At 39.2% G+C, this 22,443-nt stretch overlaps 1 protein-coding gene across 1 annotated transcript in view; it reads left to right on the top strand.

The window, feature by feature from the left end:
* LOC136877421 (UDP-glycosyltransferase UGT5) overlaps positions 1 to 22,443 on the top strand; it is a 53,931-nt gene that overhangs the window by 14,742 nt on the left and 16,746 nt on the right. Inside the window, exons 2-3 of the mRNA XM_067151444.2 lie at positions 13,404 to 14,219; positions 15,712 to 15,934. Coding sequence (XP_067007545.1) covers positions 13,404 to 14,219; positions 15,712 to 15,934 — 1,039 coding nt within the window. The remainder of the gene's footprint in view (positions 1 to 13,403; positions 14,220 to 15,711; positions 15,935 to 22,443) is intronic.

The following is a 22,443-nucleotide window of genomic DNA, read 5'->3' as shown; positions in this document are numbered from 1 at the left end:
AGGACATGTTATTTTATATGCGTATAGATTACCGAAGAATGGTTCGTAATAATAGTAAATTCAGATCTTGCATGCTTCATATATTTTTATTTTGGTAGAATTGTTACCGGTCCCTAAATTTAAATGTATTATCTGTCCCAAAGCTGGCCATGAGTGGATGTGAACACGACGTGCCATATAAGGGAGTTTCCTCACCAGATGGGACAGCCTTTGTCTGGCGAGAAGCTGGGCACGCGGGAAAGTTCCGTCAGATTTTTCCAGTGCCAGTTGTAACAGGTAGGACAAGAGCGGACGAGGTGCAAGCTTCACTGAAAAAGTTCATACTTATAGCTATTGAGGCTCTTTGTCACAACCAACATGTATGTGCAACTTGGCGGTCAGGAGGAAGAGCAATTCAATGACGTACTGCTAAAAAAATAGGAAATAAAACATTAGAGGGCTCTTGTTATATATTGCCATTCCAGCACCTTTGGCTAACAATTAAGTGGAAGCAATGTTAAGACTCAGCTAAGAGCCCCGTGGTTGCCAACTCATGCTCTGGAGTTCAGAGCCCCTGGCGTCCCTTTTAGTCACCTCTTACGACAGGCAGGGGACACCATGGGTGTTATTCTATCACCCTCATCCATGACCGACTCGTTGGCTCAATGGTCAGCGTACTGGCCTTTGGTTCAGAGGGTCCCGGGTTCGATTCCCGGCCGGGTCAGAGATTTTAACCTTCATTGGTTAATTCCAGTGGCCCGGGGGCTGGGTGTTTGTGCTGTCCCCAATATCCCTGCAACTCACACACCACACATAACACTATCCTCCACCACAATACACATGACCAATGCCGCCCACCCTCATCAGAGGGTCTGCCTTACAAAGGCTGCACTCAGCTGAAATAGCCATACAAAATTATTATTACCCTCATTCACAAGGGGAAATTGCGGGCACCAGGGCTGTTACCATAAAGCCTGATAAAAGGGGTTGAATTATTTTTATGGGGATACTTATATCTCAAAAACTGCAGATGTTATAGATGTGGTAATTGGTATTTGAAATCTCCTTAAAAAAAGAGAAACATGTATTTTTCTCTTTTCGAACTTGAGAGAGGGCTGTTTCTCACATGGACAGTTCTATGTTGCATGATCCAGAGTTAACTATGCCAGTAGCGTCGACATCTTAGCCCCAAAAGGCAATGCCACAAACATGATTTGTAAAGATGTACTGGGGTAAGTGAAACTCAATTTTTTGGTGAGTTTTCGTACATTAAGAATTTTCATAAAATATCTTAGTGCAGGAGTGAGAAACTATTACTGTTATCAAATTAAGAAATCCATGCGAGCAAAGCCGCGGGTAACAGCATCACGTAAGTGATTAACCTCAGATATTTATGCCTATATACTATACCTTTCCCTGTCGCCAAATTTTTGGTCTAGCTCAGCGGAGAAGCTGCGTGGAGTGTCCGGGTGAATGAAATAAATGGGTCACAAAGTCTATCTAAAATTAGCTTAAATCAACAGGACAGGTTCTAGAATCCATATTTCTTAAATGAGAAGTCATGGAAATAATGGGTGGAACAAATTTATTAACAAATCACATGTGAAAGCATGATAAATTCCCAATATAAAATAACAATGTTAAATTTACAAAATTTTACAGAGAAATCGTCATCACAGAATATTAATCGAAACACGGGTCTCAAACCCAAATTATAAACATTGTATGTGGAAATACGGTGGTATCATTATGTTTTACGGAGAGTACAGATGAGTTAAATCTATGGGTGGCACGAAGCCTTGATCATGATCATCACTGTGCGTGACATATAATTACAGACTCACACATCTCGGCCTGGTAAAATAAATCCGATCTAGTCGGTAAACAAATAACAAAACAATGACTTGGGACTGACACACATGCCCCCAAGAACACTGAATTTAATATCGTGGCATCTGCCTGAATAAGCTGAAGAGAGTGGAACCTCACTACCAAAAATCCAGTTCGCACTGTAACCCAATTATACAATGCTGCACACAATATTAAAGAACAATAAATATACATACATACAAGGTGTAATAAGACACTTCCTGAAAGAGAAAAATATATAAATATAATTGATGTTGTCGTCTGATATCCTGGTCTCGAACATGGGCCCTCTATGGCTCTGGGTATCACCAGTTGTATTCAGTGCACATTGCAGATGTTTGCCAGCTAGGCTTGGCGATATCAGCTGAGCTGTGGGATAAGTGACGAGCGGAGCTAAGTTTAAATGTGAATAGGCACCCTTTGCCTCGTTCAGAGCATAACAGGACTGTGTGTACACGCCCATTCATTAATAACGGCTTGGGCAGCTGACATGGAAACTACCTGCATTCCTTACAGATCTTTATCCACATGGCTTGCAGAACGAGACTCTACTACCAACGCATTGACACAGAAAGCAACACAAATAAGCCCCCTATGCATTCCATAAAATTGCATCACATATACGCCACATTAGAGCTCACATTAACCCGTACTTCACACGTATCTCACCTCTCTCTCTCTTTCTCTCTCTCGGATAGACTACACTCATACACTCATTAGCGCTTCTCGCGCCTTGCATCTAGATTATACAGGTTTGAATCTTGGCTCGCTCTCGGCCCATTATCTAAGCCTTCTCATGGCTAGTTCCGCTAATATCTCAGCTCGCTCTTGGCCTGTTATCTAAGCCTTCTCATGACTAATTCGACTATTATCTCATGGCGGTAATAGACACACATATCTGGGCCCATTCTGGCCTCGCATCTACTCTCTCTGGGTTCTAAACTCACACTTAGCTACAGGTCAGTCGGTTGCATATGATTCTAAAAGATCCTCGTTCATTTACAACGGTGAAAATATCTTGCTGGTTTCGCTCCAAGCTGAAAAACATGCTCCATGCTGAAAAACATGCTCCATGTGAATCATGCACATCCTTACATTATCTATCTGGTATTCGATACCAGGTTCCCCGTTCAAAACTCTAGAGGTGAGCTGACCTTCAAATCCATCAAATAATCCTAGCATCCAAAATGTTGCTTAAGAGAACTACATATAAAACATATAAAACACATATAAACTATTAAACTATTATTTCCCTTATACCATCTTAAGCAAAGCTAATAAAACACATGGCTGGCACATATCGTCAACCCCAAGTTAAATTAATTCATCTACACATGAAATAAACATGCTTAAGGCATTGAAACTTACGTAATTAAATGTTTACATAATTGAAAAAGAAAAGGCCCTGAGGCGAGTCTACATATAAGTCATGCTTAAATTGCAGTTTAACTCATCTGATATCTTCTGCCCTTGTCTCCGCGCACCGTCCAGGGCTATGTTGTAGAGTTAGCACACCCTAGACTTGCGGATATTGAATCTGGGAGCCTGGTACTTGACTTCTGGGAACACCATCACTGTTGCTGTCTTTTTCTCTCTTGCTCTACTGCAAGTCCTGGAAACTGGATGCTGCAATCAAATATTCCTCTTCATTGCCTTGTATGTATACGCGCACAATGGTAACCTAGGCAAGATTGTTAAGGTAAATCTTCTACTTATGATATGAGTTTGATCACAAGTAACCTATTAGGGTATGAAAACCTGGTCACAACAAGTTCATTAGGCAGCTAACTTTCCATGAACCACACTAAAATGACGAACTTGATCTAGTTCAGATATCATCTACTCACTGCACACACTCGGGGAAGCTAGTTTATTTTCTATTTAAAACTTTATAATTGCTTTGTTTAAGGCACTATGTTATAGGCATATCGTCTCGAGATTCGATATGGGTGACACGTACTCTGCGCCGGTCTTCCAATTACAAGTTCCCAGCTTCCTCGGCTAGCCTCCCTTTATAGTAAATGTCCATTTCCGTTAGGGTCGGTGCATCCCCATTCTCTCTACAGACTGTCTTTGTGTACCAGCCATACGCCGTCAATGGCCGTTTGAATTTGAGTGAGGACGCCATTAACTTGCTTGCTTGTCACCGCAATGGTGCAAGTAGCTCTCCATAAATTAAACCAATATGTTTTAGTGTTCAACAAATGATAGAACTGGCACTCGTATGGAAATAACTTGATCTAATAGCTTGCTGCCAGGCCTGAAGTGCTCATATTTTCGTACGTATAGTTGGCACTACTTGCTTCACATGACAAATTCAAACCTCTCTGTCACCCTCTCGCAATCTCTTTCCTCTCACTCTCCCTGGCGTAGTAACGCTATCTATGGGGTCTTCACGAGTAACTTTGAAATAAAGCTTGCTTCCTGTTCGGGGTCTCCACAAGTAATTGTACGGACTGAAGCTTAAACTATGGGGTCGCCTTTTCCTAAAGTATGGAGTTTGGGCTCTGCATGGTGCTATATTTGAATATTCTGATTATATAAAATGATGCTATTTGGAGCGTGATCTGGTGGTACGGTACAGTACTTCATAAAAATGTGAAAGCTAGTACATAGGCAGACAGAACACATACATAATAGTAGTTCTGTGCTGATTTCTTGGTATCAATCTCTAAAGGCTGGTTCGTATTAGGCCAGTAATTTAGTCCAGTGGTGAGTGATTTATTAACTAAATGTGTTTGGACAAAACTGTTTAGCCAAGTAGTTTTAATAAAATGATTTAAATGAGCTCAATCCAGTAAAATGGAATGTAGATGGTCGAGTAGCGTACCCCACCTCACTTAACAACAGCCCACCAATGGACAGGTCTGGACAGAGCCTGTTTAGTAAACATTAGTAGTTCGTTATCATTCCACACGTCTCTCTTAGCATTCATCTCTGTTTCTTGTGGATCAGCAACATGGTTCATTGGCGTGATGATACAACTGTCAAATTTGTTACAGGAGTTTTGGATTTTAGCCTGTACTTTTTCTACTAGAAAATTGAAACAACTTTCTGACATTTTCAGTGTGAAAATGTATTCTGTTGGACCTTCAACTGTGAGTTCCCTAAGAAGCACCTTGGAGCCTCCATGCATAATCTCTTTGACCGATCCATTCTCATAACCATTCTCTTTTCCTTTGATTTTTAATCTCTTCTTCAACTTCTTTCAGCATAAGCCTTTCTGCAACATTTATTTCTCAATTCACCCTTACTCTTCAGATCATCTTGCTGTCCACACTCTACAGCAGTCAACACTTGAACACCAACTAAATATGTCTGAACACGTGCATCCCCACTTGCCTTTTTTCTCAATTAGTATAGGTACTAAATCACTCTCCGCTGGGCTGAGTGGCTCAGGCGGTTGACCCCATCTTGGCACGTTCGATCCTGGCTCAGTCCGGTGGTATTTGAATGTGCTTAAATACGTCAGCCTCGTGTTGGTAGATTTGTTGGCATGTAAAAGAACTCCTGCGGGACTAAATTCTGGCACTTTGGCGTCTTAAAAAACTGTAAAAGTAGTTAGTGGGACGTAAAGCCAATAACATTATTATTATTATTATTATTATTATTATTATTATTATTATTATTATTATTATTATTATTATTATTATTATTATTATTAAATCACTCACCACTGGACTTAATTACTGACCTAGTGTGAACCATAGAAATCTTACAGTTAGTTATCAGCTAAGGAAGAAGTAGAAAGGAACAAAAAAGTGACAAATGAATCCATTTACAGAAAGATAAGAACATGAGAAGAAAACAACTGATAGGATAAACACCATAGCAGTTCAGTGTGAGAAAAGGGAGGAGTGCATTGTATGAAGATAGAGACTTTCCTTGCCATTAGTGTTTACATGACCTGTCTCCTCTTTCTGTTATTCTCTCTTCCCACACCAACCTGCCATTGTGTTTATCTTATTACATACTCCTTTTCATGTTCCTATCCTTCCATAAACACCCAGCTAATGTATAAACATAATATTGTTCTTCTTCTCCTTCTTTATGTGCCGTGTCTGCTTCCCCATATGTAGGCAGTCACTATGGCACATGCAGTTTAGTCTTGTACCTGGTAAAATGCTGGGGGCGTTGTGGATATATATACATTCCTTGATATCATTTAGCCACACCACCATGACGACCCAAGATTTTCCCTTGTAATATAATCTGTAAAGGACTATATTTGCTTCTTCACATAATGAGGGCTGGAATGTTCCAAGGGGCTGATGACCGTAGATGTTAGGCCCCTTTAAACAACAAGCATCATCATCATCATCATCATCATCATCAAATGTTCCAATTTCCAACCTTTTTGTAAATTTTATTATTTCTTGTCTATTTCTTGCTCTTTGAAATACTTCAATATTTGAAATATTTTGGGTCCATAAGATATTGAGAATTTTTCTGTAGACACACAATTCAAAAGCTTCAAGTCATTTTATAAAGGAATCTCATGAAGTCCATATTGATGATGATGATGATGATGATGATGACAGCAGTGATTTAGCTGCTTGCTTTCCACAAAGATGACTGATGTTTGAATGCTGGTTGATCTTGGATTTGAATTTTCAGTCAAAAAGCCACATGGCATTAGAAAGGGCAACCCAGCCTTTAAACCTTGGCCGTGATTTGAAATGAGCAAGTGTGGCAGCAGAAATACCAGAGTTAAGTTGAAAAATGTTTGATTTTGCAGTTTATGTTACATTCATGTCGGTTAAACTGATCTTGACCTGTGTCACTTGGAATATTCTGTAATCATCTGATTGTGGCTTCTTGACGTTTAGGCTTCAAATCCAGCTTTCAGCCTTGAACTCATAAACTACAGTGTATAATCACCCAAGTCAGACATATATAGTTATCTTAATGAATTTAAGTATATACATGAACAATTCTACATGGTCTGTTGACTAACTTTCATCTGATGTCTACTACCAGTACATGCTTGTTGAGCAGCTGAGTTGGATGTTCCACTTCTCTGGCTATGTTACACAGCAGTTAATGTAACACAGAATCTGTTGCCTCAGCTTACACTACTCAGTAGGTTTAAATGAAACTACATTTTTTTGTTGTTTATTTTTCCAGTCACTACTGATCTGCATTTAGGGCAGTTGCCTACATGGCAGATTCCCTATCTGTTGTTTTTCTAGTCTTTTCTTAAATGATTGCAAAGAAATTGGAAATTTATTGAACATCTCCCTTGGTAAGTTATTGCAATCCCTAACTTCCCTGCCTACAAATGAATATTTGCCCCAATTTGCCCTCTTTAATTCCAACTTTATCTTCATATTGTGATATTTCCTACTTTTAAATACACCACTCAGAGTTATTCGTCTACTAATGCCATTCCATGCCATCTCTCCACTGACAGCTCAGAGCATTGCCACTTAGTCGAGCAGCTCGTCTGCTTTCTCCAAAGTCTTCCCAGCCCAAACTTTGCAACATTTTTGTAACACAACTCTTTGTCGGAAATCACCCAGAACAAATCGAGCTGCTTTTCTCTGGATTTTTTCCAGTTCATGAATCAAGTAATCCTGGTGAGGGTCCTATACACTGGAAGCATACTCTACTTGGGGTCTTACCAAAGACTTATGTCCTCTCCTTTACATCCTTACTGCACCCCCTAAATACCCTCAATCATGTGCAGAAATCTGTACCCTTTACTTACAATCCCATTTATGTGATTACCTCAATGAAGATCTTTCCTTATAATAACATCTAGCTACTTACAATGATCCTCAAAAGGAACTTTCATGCCATCAACACGCTAATTAAAACTGAGAGGACTTCTCACATTTGTGAAACTCAAAACCTGACTTTTAACCCCGTTTATTATCATACCATTGCATACTGTCCATCCCACGACATTATCAAGGCCATTTTGCAGTTTCTCACAATCTTGTAACTTATTTATTACTCTATACAGTATAACATCATCTGCAAAAAGCCTTATCTCTGATTCCACTTCTTTACTCATATCATTTAAATATACAGGGTGAAGTGAAATTCGCACACTTGGGCATCGCAGTGCGACTCCTCACATGCCAGCAATAAAAAAATATCTCGCACAAAAGTTTGTCCTGCGAGTATATCCAGGAGAAAAAGGATGTTGAAGAGTGGCAGTCTGGCAACACTGTAACCACAAGTAGGGTAACTACCTCTGTCAGCACATATTAGTTGTGATGTACAGTTGGTGCAGTGGATAGAGTTTTGGGTTAGCATGCAGGACGTCGAGGGGGTCGATCCTGGTTTGAGGCGAATGTTTTTATTTAGTAAATGTAGTCCAGGTGGTGTGGTATCTGGCATCTTAATCGTCAACAGCGATTGCAGCGGGTCCTCTAGAAACCATTTGCACTTACATACTACGATCCTAGAAATGCATGAACATTCGTTTTCATTGGTCAGCTTTGAAAGATGCCCTTTCCACGTCGTGGGCGTGAATTTGTTCGCACCACTTCATCTACTAGATGTGTTACAACGTGTTCAGTGTTACTAAATTTTGTGAATGTAGGATATATGTGACCTAAGAAACTGTATCTTACTGTTTTACAGTATGTGATGTCCGATGGAAATTAGGAAATAAAAAAGTGCGGCTCAACCCAGGATCGACCCTTTGACCTCCTGCATGCTAACCAAAATGCTACCCACTGCAGCAACTGTACAGCATAACTATCATGTGCTGACAGAGGTACTTACCCTACATGTGGTTACAGTGTTGCCAGATTGCCACTCTTCAACGCTCTTTTCCTCCTGGATATACTCGCAGGACGAACTTTTGTGCGAGATATTTTTTTATTGCTGGCATGTGAGGAGTCGTGCTGCGACGCCCGAGTGTGCGAATTTCGCTTCAACCTGTATAAGAAAACATAAAGGTCCAATAATACTGCCTTGTGGAATTTCCCTCTTAATTATTACAGGGTCAGATAAAGCTTCACCTGCTCTAATTCTCTGAGATCTAGAAATAAGGCCATCCATTCACTCACTCTTTTGTCTAGTCCAGATGCACTCATTTTTGTCAGTAGTCTCCCATGATCTACCCTAGATAGGTCAATCATTCTACAGTCCATTTGACCTCCTGAATCCAAGATATCTGCTATATCTTTCTGGAATCCTGCAAGTTGAGCTTCAGTGGAATAACCTTTCCTAAACCCAAACTGCTTTCAGTGGAATAACTTTTCCTAAACCCAAACTGCCTTTAATCAAACTAGTTATTAAATTTACAACCATGTCTAATATAATCAGAAATAATGCTTTCCCAAAGCTTACATGCAATGCATGTCAAACTCACTGGCCTGAAATTTTCAGCTTTACGTCTATCTCTCTTTCCTTTATCAGGTCTTTCAAGTTGATGCCCAATTTGGCAGGCGATCTGCACATCTGTAAGAATGCAACCCCACTTATCATGATTCTAATGCTGATGATGGCACACACACCCAGCCCCTGAATCATTGGAATTAACCAATGAAGGTTAAAATCATTGACCTGACCGGGAAATGAACCTTGGACAAGCTAGCTTGTAGTTTTATATGACTGTGACATCGTGATCATAGCCACTTTCATCTCTGCAATTAAAAACTCAACTTAATAGCAATGTTGAGTAACTTTCTCTGTGGGTCGTAATAAATATTACTATTGTACCAGATTGATGTCCGGCTCCATGGCTAAATGGTTAGCATCCTGATCTTTGGTCCAAAGGATCCCAGGTTCAATTCCCAGTCTGGTCAGGGATTTTAACCTTCATTGGTTAATTCCAGTAATTCAGGGGCTGTGTGTGTGTGTGTGTGTGTGTGCCGTCATCAGCATTAGAATTCACGATAGGTAGGGTTGCATTCTTACAGATGCGCAGATCACTTATCAGGCGTAAACTCAAAAGACCTGCACCAGGTCTCTCCAGAGGTCACACTCCATTATTATTAGCAGGTTGATCTCCGGGCTGAATCCATTAAATTTCAGGCAAAACTTGCAGAGAAGAGTGCCGGTTCAATGTCGTGACGAATGCTTACTAATCCATTTCAGGAAAACTATGGAGATATTTGTGTAGAAAGGTTGATTTTTAGCCTACTTTAATTCCAAGTGAAATTTGTAATTGTGACTAGAGTTGGAGAAAACAAACAAGAATATTATTTTGTTTGGTTAAACTGCTTTTATTTAGTGTAATACACTTTTTTTAATCACATGGATATTATATGGAGAAACTCATGGCCCACTGCTCTGTTACCATTTTCTTCCATGAATTTCACCACTTTTAGTTTGAATGAAGCTGTATGTGTCGATGACCTGGGCCATCATATACTGTTAACTTTTCCCAAGGAAAATATTTACCAATATGTTCGACAATGATTGAGTTCAGACTGTGTGCGAAAGTGATTTTTAACTTTTGTTACTGCAGATGCACATTGTTGCCCATGAATTGGACATGTGGCTCTTAATCAAGGCAAAAATTTATCAACTGTTTTGATCAAAATTAGGAAGTTTCAAAAAATGTTTCAGAGGGTGTAACATTTTTCAAAACTAGGTAGTCATCAATATGGATGTGAAAATAATTAACTAGGAACAAATTAGGAATGCGGTTGATTTGCAATGGCAGCTGATATTAGAGTAAAGACACTAAAACTCCAGAATTTTTAATGTAGCTTCTGAATTGTGCTGTTTCTAAAACATTATAAAATGTTGCTAAAAATGTAAATATTTTTGTAATTAAATTTTAATTTATCAGTGAATTTATAAATATCGATCAAATGTAAACATTTGGAAGTGCTGGTACCAGTACTTCAGTACGCGTGTGTACCAACATAATGACATGTTTCAATAAGACCTTGAAAAATTACACAATTTAAAAAAGAACATGCTTCGTGGTATGGGTTACTGTGGTCACATCCTAGTTTGTGATCCATGGACAATGGCTGAGTGGCCTAGTAAGTGGTCCAGAGAGTTGGGATAGCAGTTGCTATGAAATGGGAGTGGGCATCTCGGACATATTCTGAGTCACGACCTTGCCTTTGCTTTGGTGGCGAGGACTATACAATCCACCGGTGGTCCATAACCCATTAGAGGAGAGATTCTCACTGGGACTATGTTTCAGTAAGGGTAGCATCGTGCTTTACAGAATTTTCATCGGCCACACTTATAACGATTTAAGCAAGCCTTCAACCTATGGGAGTAACGGAGTCCAGCACTCATTTGAGAGGTGAGAGACTCCTTGGAAATAACTTTGTGAACAAAATGGAATTCAACGGGGAGCTATGAATACTATGGGCCCTGTGAAAGAAAGTAGAATTGGCTGAGTCACAATGAGGGTGCAACTGGATGTGTTAAGAGTTAATGATATTTGGGTAATGGGAGGTAACTAGGAAGAGATAAGAGATTGTCAAGTGTACTTGACGGGTGTTAAAAAGAGAATGGTAGAGTGTGGGGTAGGACTGTTCATCAGGAATATTACTGCATGCAACATAGTTTCTGTTAGGCATGAAAATGAGCAAATGATGTAAGTAGATTTGGCAGTTAGAGGAATTAGACCAAGAATTATCTCAGTGTATTCACCATGTGAGGGTGCAGATGAGGATGAAGTTGACAAATTTTATGAAGCATTGAATTACATCATAGTCATGGTCAACAGCAAGGATACCGGGCGAGTTGGCCATGCGGCTAGGGGCGCGCAGCTGTTAGCTTGCATCCGGGAGATAGTGGGTTTGAGCCCCACTTTTGGCAGCCCTGAAGATGGGTTTCTATGGTTTCCCATTTTCACACCAGGTAAATAATGGGGCTGTACCTTAACTAAGGTCACAGCCATTTCCTTCCCACTCCTAGGCCTTTCCTATCCCATCATTACCATAAAACCTATCTGTGTCTGTGCAACGTAAAGCAAAATTGTAAAAAAAAAAAAAAAGCAACAATAACAGTAAGGATAGGCTAGGATAGCCGTAATGGGCGATTTCAATGTGAGAGTTGGAAACAGAACTGTGATTGGTAAATGTGGTGAAGATATGAAGCTAATAGGAATGGGAAGTAATTGTTCGACTCCTGTGCTAATATGTTATTAGCAGTTACGTACATTCTTCAAGCTTAAGGTTATTCACCGCTACACATGGGAGGGGAGAGGCACCAGATCTTTAGATCTGTAGTAAGGGATAATGGGTTCGTATTTTTTCATTTTTTCTAGATTCTCATCTGCCTGACCACTATGGTGCTCAAACCTGACAGTATTGTTTTTCTATACCTTACATTAGGTTCATACACATTGTAAATTCTGAGGGTGTTATTATTTTTTAAAGCCTGACAAGTAGTTTTCAAAGAAATGGATTATCATCAAACTTGCTTCATTCACAAGATGTGATCCACCCTATTCGAATGAATCACTAACCAGGCAGCCAAGACATGTATTATGTATTGGCGCATGAGCCTGTTGACATACAAAGTCCTTTACCTTCTTCTATCAGCTTGATATTCCCTCTCATGTGCACATAAACATACTATGATAAGACTGTTTAATTTAAAACATGACATTTAACCAGTGTCCCTGAATGTCTCAAATTAAACCCAAGTTGCATTTATTTGTTAATATCATAACATCAGTAAACTAAAATAGGCTAAAGGTACATAGTAAGAGTAACATTGGTAACATTATGTTTCAAGATAATAATGTTGCCCCTTGAAAGCCATCAGATATCCATGTTTTCTTTATCTGTTACCTGAAACAATATTAATGGTTCTAAGTCAGTTTGTCTGATTTGCGTGCACTTTAGAACTAACATCTGGCTGCCAGAAGCACATGGAAGACCACTGTTGTCAATGGGCTCCATGTGTAATGCATGTCTTTTTTTTTTTTTTTTTTTTTTTTTGCTAGTTGCTTTACGTCGCACCGACACAGATAGGTCTTATGGCGACGATGGGACAGGAAATGGCTAGGAGTGGGAAGGAAGCGGCCGTGGCCTTAATTAAGGTACAGCCCCAGCATTTGCCTGGTGTGAAAATGGGAAACCACGGAAAACCATTTTCAGGGCCGCCGATAGTGGGGTTCGAACCTACTATCTCCCGAATACTGGATACTGGCCGCAATTAAGCGACTGCAGCTATCGAGCTCGGTAATGCATGTCTTGAACACCTGGTTAGTGATAATTCCAATAGGGCAGTCCATGGCTGGCAAATAAAGTATGTTTTAAGACTTTTAATTTCCTCGGGAACTACTTGTCAAATTTTTAAACCAATCCCACTCCTGAATTTACAATGTCCATGAATTTAATACTAGGTGTAGAAACCAGCGTAATTCCATTTTAAAAAAATCAGTCTACTGTAATCTTGGCAGATATGATCACTGCAAAAATACTAAAAGTTCAATTATGAGCCCCTTAGTAACATACCGTTCAGTATCTGTAATGGTTTGTGAGTTCTTTGAGGTTAACGTCTTAGCTGATTCCCCCTGTATTTCTGTGATATCAACAACCACCTGATCTCTCATGTATCATTCCTTTCTTTCTTTTTTTTTTTTTTTTTTTTTTTCTTCTTTTTTCTTTCAGATGCAACTCATCACTGTTGGAGTCTTGCTGACACTGCTCAATTCAGCATCACCTGCGCGAATCTTAGCTATCCTTCCACATTTGGGGAAGAGCCACTTCATTTTTTTTGAACCCCTATTGAAGGCTCTTGCAGAAAAAGGTCATGACCTTGTTGTCATAAGTCCATTTCCTCAAAAGAAACCTATTGCTAGGTATACGGATATAAACGTCAAGGAAGCTCTACCGATGGAATATGTCAATAGTGTTCCTTTTGGAGATTCTGGAAATGAAGATCCAGCGTCCACTTTAAATTTTTTAATGTCAATAGGCATCTTTACTTGTGAGAAGGTTTTATCTTATCCTCCAGTGCAAAAGCTGATTCAGTCTCAAGAAAAGTTTGACTTAATATTGTATGAAATGTTCAATACAGATTGTTTTCTAGGATTTGTACATAAATTTAAAACTCCATCTATTGCTCTCTTTTCATCTGCCTTAATGCCTTGGGGAAATGACAGATTTGGGAATCCAGATAATCCATCGTACATTGGAAACCATTTCCTACCCCATAGTGACAGAATGAATTTCTTTGAACGATTTAAAAATTTCATATATTATATTGGTACAAAACTGTATTACAAACTAAATTTTGATAGGCCAGGATACAAAATTGCAAAACAGTACTTTGGTGAAGATCTTCCTCCTCTTGAAGATATAGCTGCAAATACTAGCCTGTTGCTTATCAACACACACTTCAGCTACTATCAAGTACGCCCATATGTACCTGCAATAGTGGATATAGGTGGTCTGCATGTTCAGCCCCCTTCAAAACTACCTCAGGTGAGTGGAAAAATACACCAGGATTTTTAGAATAGTTGATAGAGGAATTTTGAAGAAGCAATATTGTTTCCTTTTATGACCAACAGTTTGATTGTCTCCATGTGCACAGTATAGGAGAAACTGACTACATTTCATAAGTGTTAGGTATTTGCCTTCTTTACTGCAGGTTGTGGGATTGAATCCTGGAAAATTTGGTTGGCATTAATAAGAGTGCTTAAATGTGACAGTGTCAATAAATTTCCTGACATATTTTAAGAAAACATTTTAAGGGCAAAATTCCAACATTCTGATATCATTAAAAAATTAACAATGAATTATTATTATTATTATTAGATAATACAAGTATAGTATTTAGTCATAAAAAGGAACATGAATAGGAACACATAAATACGACAGGTCAGCATTGGAAGAGGAGGAATAGAAAAGCAAACAAGGAGAACCTGAAAATGAGAAAGGATGAGGACAATGTCTTCATCTTCATACACTACTGTCTTCATATGGATTGGCTCTCTAGTCATCAAACCCAGTTATTTTCATTTACATCTATTTTCTCACTGAGCTCGATAGCTGCAGTTGCTTAAGTGCGGCCAGTATTCAGTATATAGTGGGTTGGAACCCGACTGTTGGCAGCCTTGAAGATGGTTTTCCGTGGTTTCCCATTTTCACACCAGGCAAATGCTGGGGCTGTACCTCAATTGAGGCCATGGCGGCTTCATTCCCACTCCTAGCCCTTTCTGGTCCTATTGTCGCCATAAGACCTATCTGTGTTGGTGCGATATAAAGCAACTTGTAGAAAAAAAGAAAAGATAGAGCTTGTTTCTGCTTCCTGGTTTCAACACTTGGTATGTGTCCCTCTGTGTGTTTGGGCAGTAGAATAACACCCACAGTATCCCCTGAGTGTTGTAAGAGGCAACTAAAAGGGGCCCCATGGGCTCCAATCTTTGGAGTTGGCGACCACAAGGCCCTTAAAAATGTCCTGGCATTGCTTCCATTAACTTATGCCAGACTCCTCACTTTTATCGCTATTAGGTTTCTGAGGGCTAGGGAGTCTTCCATTTTCACGCCCTTCGTGACCCTCGTCTTTCTTTGGCCGATACCTTAATTTATCAAAGTTTCGGATCCCTTCCATTTTTCTGTCTGATTAGAGTTATATAGAGAGGATGGTTGCCTAGTTGTACTTCCTCTTAAAACAGTAATCACCACCACCCATTGGTATCTGTATCACTAATATTTGAAATATTACTTGTTTTTGTTTTCTAAAGACAGATCTTTCTATTTATTCCATTAATCTTGTGGCATCTCAGAACATCTTAGTTTAGCTCCTCTCAGCATATTCTGTCCAATATAGGGCCTATTAAGAAAGGTTCATTGCCACCATGCAATCATTGTTAATGGGTGATGATGACTGAAATGTTGGTATTCAAACTTCCTATAGTAAATCTACACAATATATTCATTTATATTATTTATTTTTAATCATTTATCTTCATAGGATCTAGAGAAGTTCATTGGTGAGGCCAAAAATGGAGTTATATACTTCAGCCTTGGCTCTACTCTTCGTGGCAGCACAATTCCAAAGCATATGTTAGAGGCTCTGTTGGCTGCTTTCTCTGAGTTACCTCAGAGAATACTCTGGAAGTGGGAAGATGATGATCTGCCTGGGAAACCAGACAATGTAAAAATTAGTAAATGGCTTCCACAGATGTCCGTTTTAGGTAAGTCACAATCAATCAATCAATCAATCAATCAATCAATCAATCAATCAATCAATCAATCAATCAATCAATCAATCAATCAATCAATCAATCAATCAATCAATCAATCAATCAATCAATCAATCAATCAATCCTGATCTGCATTTAGGGCAGTCACCCAGGTGGCAGATTCCCTATCTGTTGTTTTCCTAGCCTTGCTAATAGTTGTGAAATAAGTTTGGAACATAATTTTCTAAGATGTAGGACATTACAGGATAAACTAGAAAATGTGTAAATTACGAGTTGAAAGCAAAAATTGGTGAGAATTTAATGCAGTAAAATGTAAATTATCCAAACTAATTAGCACTAGGCATAGTTAGGATATTCAATTGTTTGGATAACCAAATCTAGATGCTACAGAGTGCATACAACTTAAAAGTTTCTCTAAAGATGTTGTTACGGCAGGTTTGATCTGGTTGTATTTGAAAGTGCTCATATATGTCAGCCTTGTGTTGGCAGATTTACTGGAACATAAAAGAACTCCTAAGGGACTAAATTTTGGCACGTTGGCATCATCGAAAACCGTAAAAGTAGTTGGTGGGAAGTAAAGCCAATAACATTATTATTAAAGATGTTAACATTGCAATGAGTTGGCCATGTGTTTAGGGGCACGCGGCTGTGAGCTTGCATCTGGGAGATAGTGGGTTCGAATCCCATTGTCGGCAGCCCTGAAGATGGTTTTCCGTGGTTTCCCATTTTCACACCAGGTAAATGCTGGGGCTGTACATTAATTAAGGCCATGGCCGCTTCCTTCCAACTCCTAGGCCTTTCCTCTCCCATCATCGCCATAAGACCTATCTGTGTCGGTGCGACATAAAGCAACAAGCAAACAAAACCTTACAAAACACAATAATTTCTTCGTTATTGCATGAAGTAATCGCTGATTTTTAATTCTTACAATGTAGATCTCTGTTTTCTAGCAGCGAGGTCTTGAATTTCCTCCAGCAAAAGAAGGTGAGTAGAGTAGCATTCAGGTCATCTTCCATACCCCATCATTGCTGTTTCCAAGACAGCAAACTCTACTTCAGGGATAAGGCTTTTTGCAGATGGTGTTATTCTGTATAGAGTAATAAATAAGTTACAAGATTGTGAGCAACTGCAAAATGACCTCAATAATGTTGTGAAATGGTCAGTAAGCAATGGTATGATGATAAACGGCATTAAAAATCAGGTTGTGAGTTTCACAAATAGGAAACGTCCTCTCAGTTTCAATTACGGCATTGATGGGGTGAAAGTTCCTTTTGGGGATCACTATAAGTACCACCTGGGTGTTAATATAAAGACAGATTTTCATTGATGTAATCACATAATAACAATTGTAAATAAAAGGTACAGATCTCTTCACATGGTTATAAGGGCATTTAGGGATTGTAGTAAGGATGTAAAGGAGAGGGCATATAAGTCTGGTAAGACCCCAACTAGAGCATGGTTCCAGTGTATGGGATCCTCACCAGAATTATTTGATTCAAGAACTGGATAGAAAGTCAAGAAAAAAAAAAAAAAAAAAGCAGCCTGATTTGTTCTGGGTGATTTCTGACAAAAGAGTAGTGTTACAAAAATGTTGCAAATTTGGGCTGGGAAGACTTGGAAGAAAGGAGACGAGCTGGTCGACTAAGTGGTATGTTCTGAGCTATCCGTGGAGAGATGGTGAGGAATGACATTAGTAGACTAATAGGTTTGAGTGGTGTCTTTAAAAGTATGAAAGAATACAATATAAAGATAATGTTGGAATTCAAAGAACATATTGGGGCAAGTATTTGTTTATAGGAAGGGGGGTTAGGGATTGGAATAACTTACTAAGGGAGATGTTCAATAAATTTCCAGATTCTTTGTAATCATTTAAGGAAAGGCTAGGAAAATAGATAGGGATTCTGCCATATGGGCGATTGCCCTAAATGCAGATCAGTAGTGATCGATTGATTCATGTATTAGCCCTATATTATTTTGACATGAATAAAGGAGTTATGTGGTGCAACTTGCTCCTCCTCCAGGACTCTGAAAGCTGCTCATAATGCTACCACTATTATTGATAGCCTAGAAATCTTAGAACATTGGAAAGAACATTTCTCTACTCTTCTCAATCGGAGTTCAAATGCGGCTGAAGGCTTTCTCGATGATGTGCCTCTACATCCCCAACAACTATGGATGGCTCTTTCCCCAACATTCAAGGAATTCAATGCTGCTCTCAGTAAACTAAAATATGGCAAGGCTCCTGGCCCAGATAACATTCCTCTGGAACTGATTCAAAGTGGCCTACCTCTAAAGACCAGACTTCATACTCTTATGCTCTTAATATGGGAAAGCTCTGAAGGACCTGATGACCTTAAAAATGCTACTATCAGTACTCTTTTCAAAAAAGGTGATTGTAGTGTTTGTGGCAACTGTCATATATCATTGCTATCTATAGTAGGTAAAATTCTTGCTAGAATTTTGCTCATTTGTCTGCATATTATTTCCGAGAGGTTCCTACCCAAGTCGCAGTGTGAGTTTTCGAACGTCTAGAGGCACAACAGATATGACCTTCTGTGCAAGGCAAGTCCTAGAAAAATGCAGAGAGCAACAGACTCCTTTATACCTAGTTTTCCATGATCTGGAAAAGGCTTTGGATTCAGTCCAGAGACCAGCTATGTGGACAGTACTGAAACACTTCGGCTGTCCACAGCATTTTGTAGATCTAGTCAAGGCTCTTCATGTTAACATGTCTGGGCAAGTTGTTTATCAAAATATTATCTCTGATCCATTTCCAATCACTCATGGATTGAAACAAGGATGTTTGCTTGCTCCAACACTCTTCGCTCTTTACCTAGCTGCCATGCTGTATGGAACATCTACAGACAACCAAGGTGTAAATGTCAGATATTGTTTCGATGGGGACTGTTCAATCTGGCTAGACTTTACTCCCAAAAGCTTCCTAATATTTCCTCCGTTATGGAATTGCAGTATGCAGATGATGCTGTCGCACCTGCTCGCACACCTGAGGAGCTGCAACCGTCAGTTGTTTCAAAAGTGCTTGCAATCATTTTGATCTCTCCATTATGTTCAGAACAAAGTACTCTCACAGCCTGCACCTGGTTTGAATCTCCCACCTTTCATTATCTCCATTGCGGATACTCCACTGGAGCAGGTTGACCACTTTTTACATCTAGGAAGTATCCTTAACAAATGCTAACTGCTCACAAGATGTTGATAGGAAAATTGTTCCTGCCTACTCAGCATTTGGACGTTTATCCCACCATGTCTTCATGAATAAGGACTTTACAATGTATACCAAGATCATGGTTTACCATGCTGTTGTCATATCAACACTGCTTTATGTGGAACCTCTACCATCAGGATATCAAAAATCTAGAGCGCTTCCATCTGCAAAAACGTAGATCCATCTTGAACATCAAATGGGAGGACTGGGTCATCAACCTTGCAGTTCTTGAGAAAGCACATGCCATAAGCATTGAGGCTACCATCATTGGCCACCGTCTCAGATGGATAGGGCATGTTCATTGCAAGTGTGCCGGGCTGAGTGGCTCAGACGGTTCAGGCGCTGGCTTTCTGACCCCCAACTTGGCAAGTTCGACCCTGGCTCAGTCTGGTGGTATTTGAAGGTGTTCAAAGATGTCTGCCTCGTGTTGGTAGATTTGCTGGCACGTAAAAAAAACTCCTTCAGAATTAAATTCCGGCACCTTGGCGCCTCCGAAAACCGTAAAAGTAGTTAGTGGTGCGTAAAGTAAATAACATTATTATTATCACTGCATGAGTGAAACCAAACTTCCTCATCAACTTCTGTATGGTGAACTCTGTTCCGGCAGATGACCTCATGGAGCTCCTTTGAGGTGTTTCAAGGATCAGCTAAAGCATATTATGAAAAGAGCTGGAATTAACACTCAATCCTGGGATATGCTTGCTTTTTCTTGTCCTAGAGTCGAGCCATCCTAGCTTCCAGAAGTTTCATAGCCGCTTTGTCTTCCAGCTCTACTGTGGTGAGTTTCTGCTCCCTGCTGTTCGACTTTGTGACTATAATTTTTATCTCACCATTGAAATTCCCCAAATCCCGCCTTACAGCATCTTCTACATCCACAGCAGTGGTAGCATCTTCCATATCCCAAATTTCAAGTGTCGTTTGGGGGATCAGAGCTTTCACTTCACAATCTTGTCCAATGACATCTCTCAAAGATTTATTAAATATGTTCCTATTCTCATTTTGCGTGGTTTTCTTAAATTCCAGAAGAACAGTACCCGCTCTTGTTTTACGCATTGACCGAATATCTGTCCCGCTTTCTTCTGGCTTCACTTTACTCCAAATATCTCTTAAAACATCCGCATAAGTCTTACCATTCATTGGTGTGATGAGGACAGCTTCTGAACAGCACTGTGGTTCGGGGTGATCTTGTTTCCTCTTCTTTCCACTTTCTGTGGCTGCATCATGATCATTTCTATCAGTTTCTGGATGTGTATATTTTATCACATCGTTCTTCTTTTTTTCTCTTTGGGGGGCACTTTTTTCATTCCATCTCATATTTCTTCTTGGTTGTCATTGATAGTGATGTTTTAGTCAGCTCCAGCTCCTTTACAGTTGATTTTTGTTCTAATTGCTCCCTTGTCTTCTTCCAAGACATTCTGCAAGTTGCTCCTGCATCTACAGCTTCCTCTAATTTTGCCAGGCCATTCCAAATTTCCTTCTTCAGTTATTATTATTATTATTATTATTATTATTATTATTATTATTATTATTATTATTATTATTATTATTATTATTGATGCAGCCTATGTAAGTCAGACCCTCTGATGAGGGTGGATGGCATCTGCTGTGTATTGTAAATTGCGTGTTAGTGTAATGGAGAATAGTTTGTGTGTGTGTGTGTGTGTGTGTGTGTGTGGTGTGCAAAATTACAGGAAAGTTAGGGACGGAACAAATACTGAACCTCCAAGCCAAGGGAGTTAAACAGGAATCTATCCCAAAGCCCCGAGGACTGAAGGCCAAGTCACTGACTTGTCAGGTACAGAGCCAGACGGATATTATGTGGTGCCTTCTCATGACACACCCTCTTGAACCTTCAATGATACCAGGTAGTGACCATTTTCCGCTTTTGAAAAGTTGACAATGGCTCTGTGAGCATATACTCAATTGTTCTGATGGTCCACTCTTCCTTCCTGCAGTTCATCTGTGAAGAGCATTAAACATTGACTACAATTAGCATGCTTCTCCAACAGTCTCTTGGCTCTTGTGGGTCAAAGCTGATCTAAAACTATTATCAGTTGCTGTCCCATGCTTCTTCAGTTCACCCAAAGCCTAGGATTAATAATGTTATTTATTATTAGCCTAGGGTTGTTCATTAATGACAAGTGACCTCGTTTGTGATGGGATTTTCATTTTATATGCCTTGATTCTTTGTATGAAAATTCTCTTGATGACAGCTTTGACAGCTGCTGGTGACCAACTCATTTGCTTATTGTTTGCAGCAGTTTCAACAAGTCAGTAATAGTTTATTCTTCTAATAGTTCAAGGTTGCACTAACACATTGAAGGTTTTTGGCAATACAGTGATGGGAAAGGACTAGGACTGGGAAGGTAGTGGTCGTGGCCTTCATTAAGGTATGGACTGTGTAAAAATAGGAAACTGCTGTAAACCATCTTCAAGATGGTGGGATTTGAAACCATCCATGTTGTTTTGTGTTATCTTATTTAATAAATAGTTATATTAATTTTACTATGGTTACTTTTAACCTTTTAAGTATCGGTACTGTGCATGCATATATGTAATTCACATCTATATGCCAAGATATACACGTTTTTGGGATTGTGTTCATGGTTCTGCTAGTGTGTAAATATGATGGACATGAGTCTTGAATACATTGGTCTGCCATTTCTTGCGAAGCCTCAGAATTAAATGTAATAAATATCATTTTTGGTCCGTATTGATTATTATTATTATTATTTCAATCAAGCCTCAGAATTAGTTAGAATATATCTAAATTATTCTTTTGTATGCCAAGAAGCAACTACTAAAGGAACACTATTTGTTTATTTCAATGCCATAACAGCTGATCATGAGCATGCTTGCTATAGCAATAGTAGTTCATGTCTCATGAGAAAGTGGCCAGGTGATGTTACCTTAAATGACATAAATGAAGTGTTTTTTGTAGTATAGAGAGTGACAAAGAATATGAATTTAACAGCGAAGGTAGTTGTACGGAAGATTTGAGTGATGATGTTAATTTTGTGAAGCTTAGGTTGGGGCATGGAAGAGAGAAAAATATGCTCTCAAGTTTCTTTGGAGTGAAAGTATATTTTTGCCTAATATACTTACATTTGATAAATTGGATAGTGGTATAAAAGTGAATCATGGTTGCTTAACATAGTACTTAAAAACGTTAAGCATGGATTCTTTATCTTCTTCACTTTTATTCTTGACATTGATGTAAAATATTAATTCTCAAACTGTAAGTTCTTATTAAAGTAAATCTTATCAACTTTGT

This window comes from Anabrus simplex, chromosome 7 (genome assembly GCF_040414725.1).
Source record: "Anabrus simplex isolate iqAnaSimp1 chromosome 7, ASM4041472v1, whole genome shotgun sequence".
NCBI lineage: Eukaryota > Metazoa > Arthropoda > Insecta > Orthoptera > Tettigoniidae > Anabrus > Anabrus simplex.
This window is presented reverse-complemented; position numbering and strand designations above follow the sequence as displayed.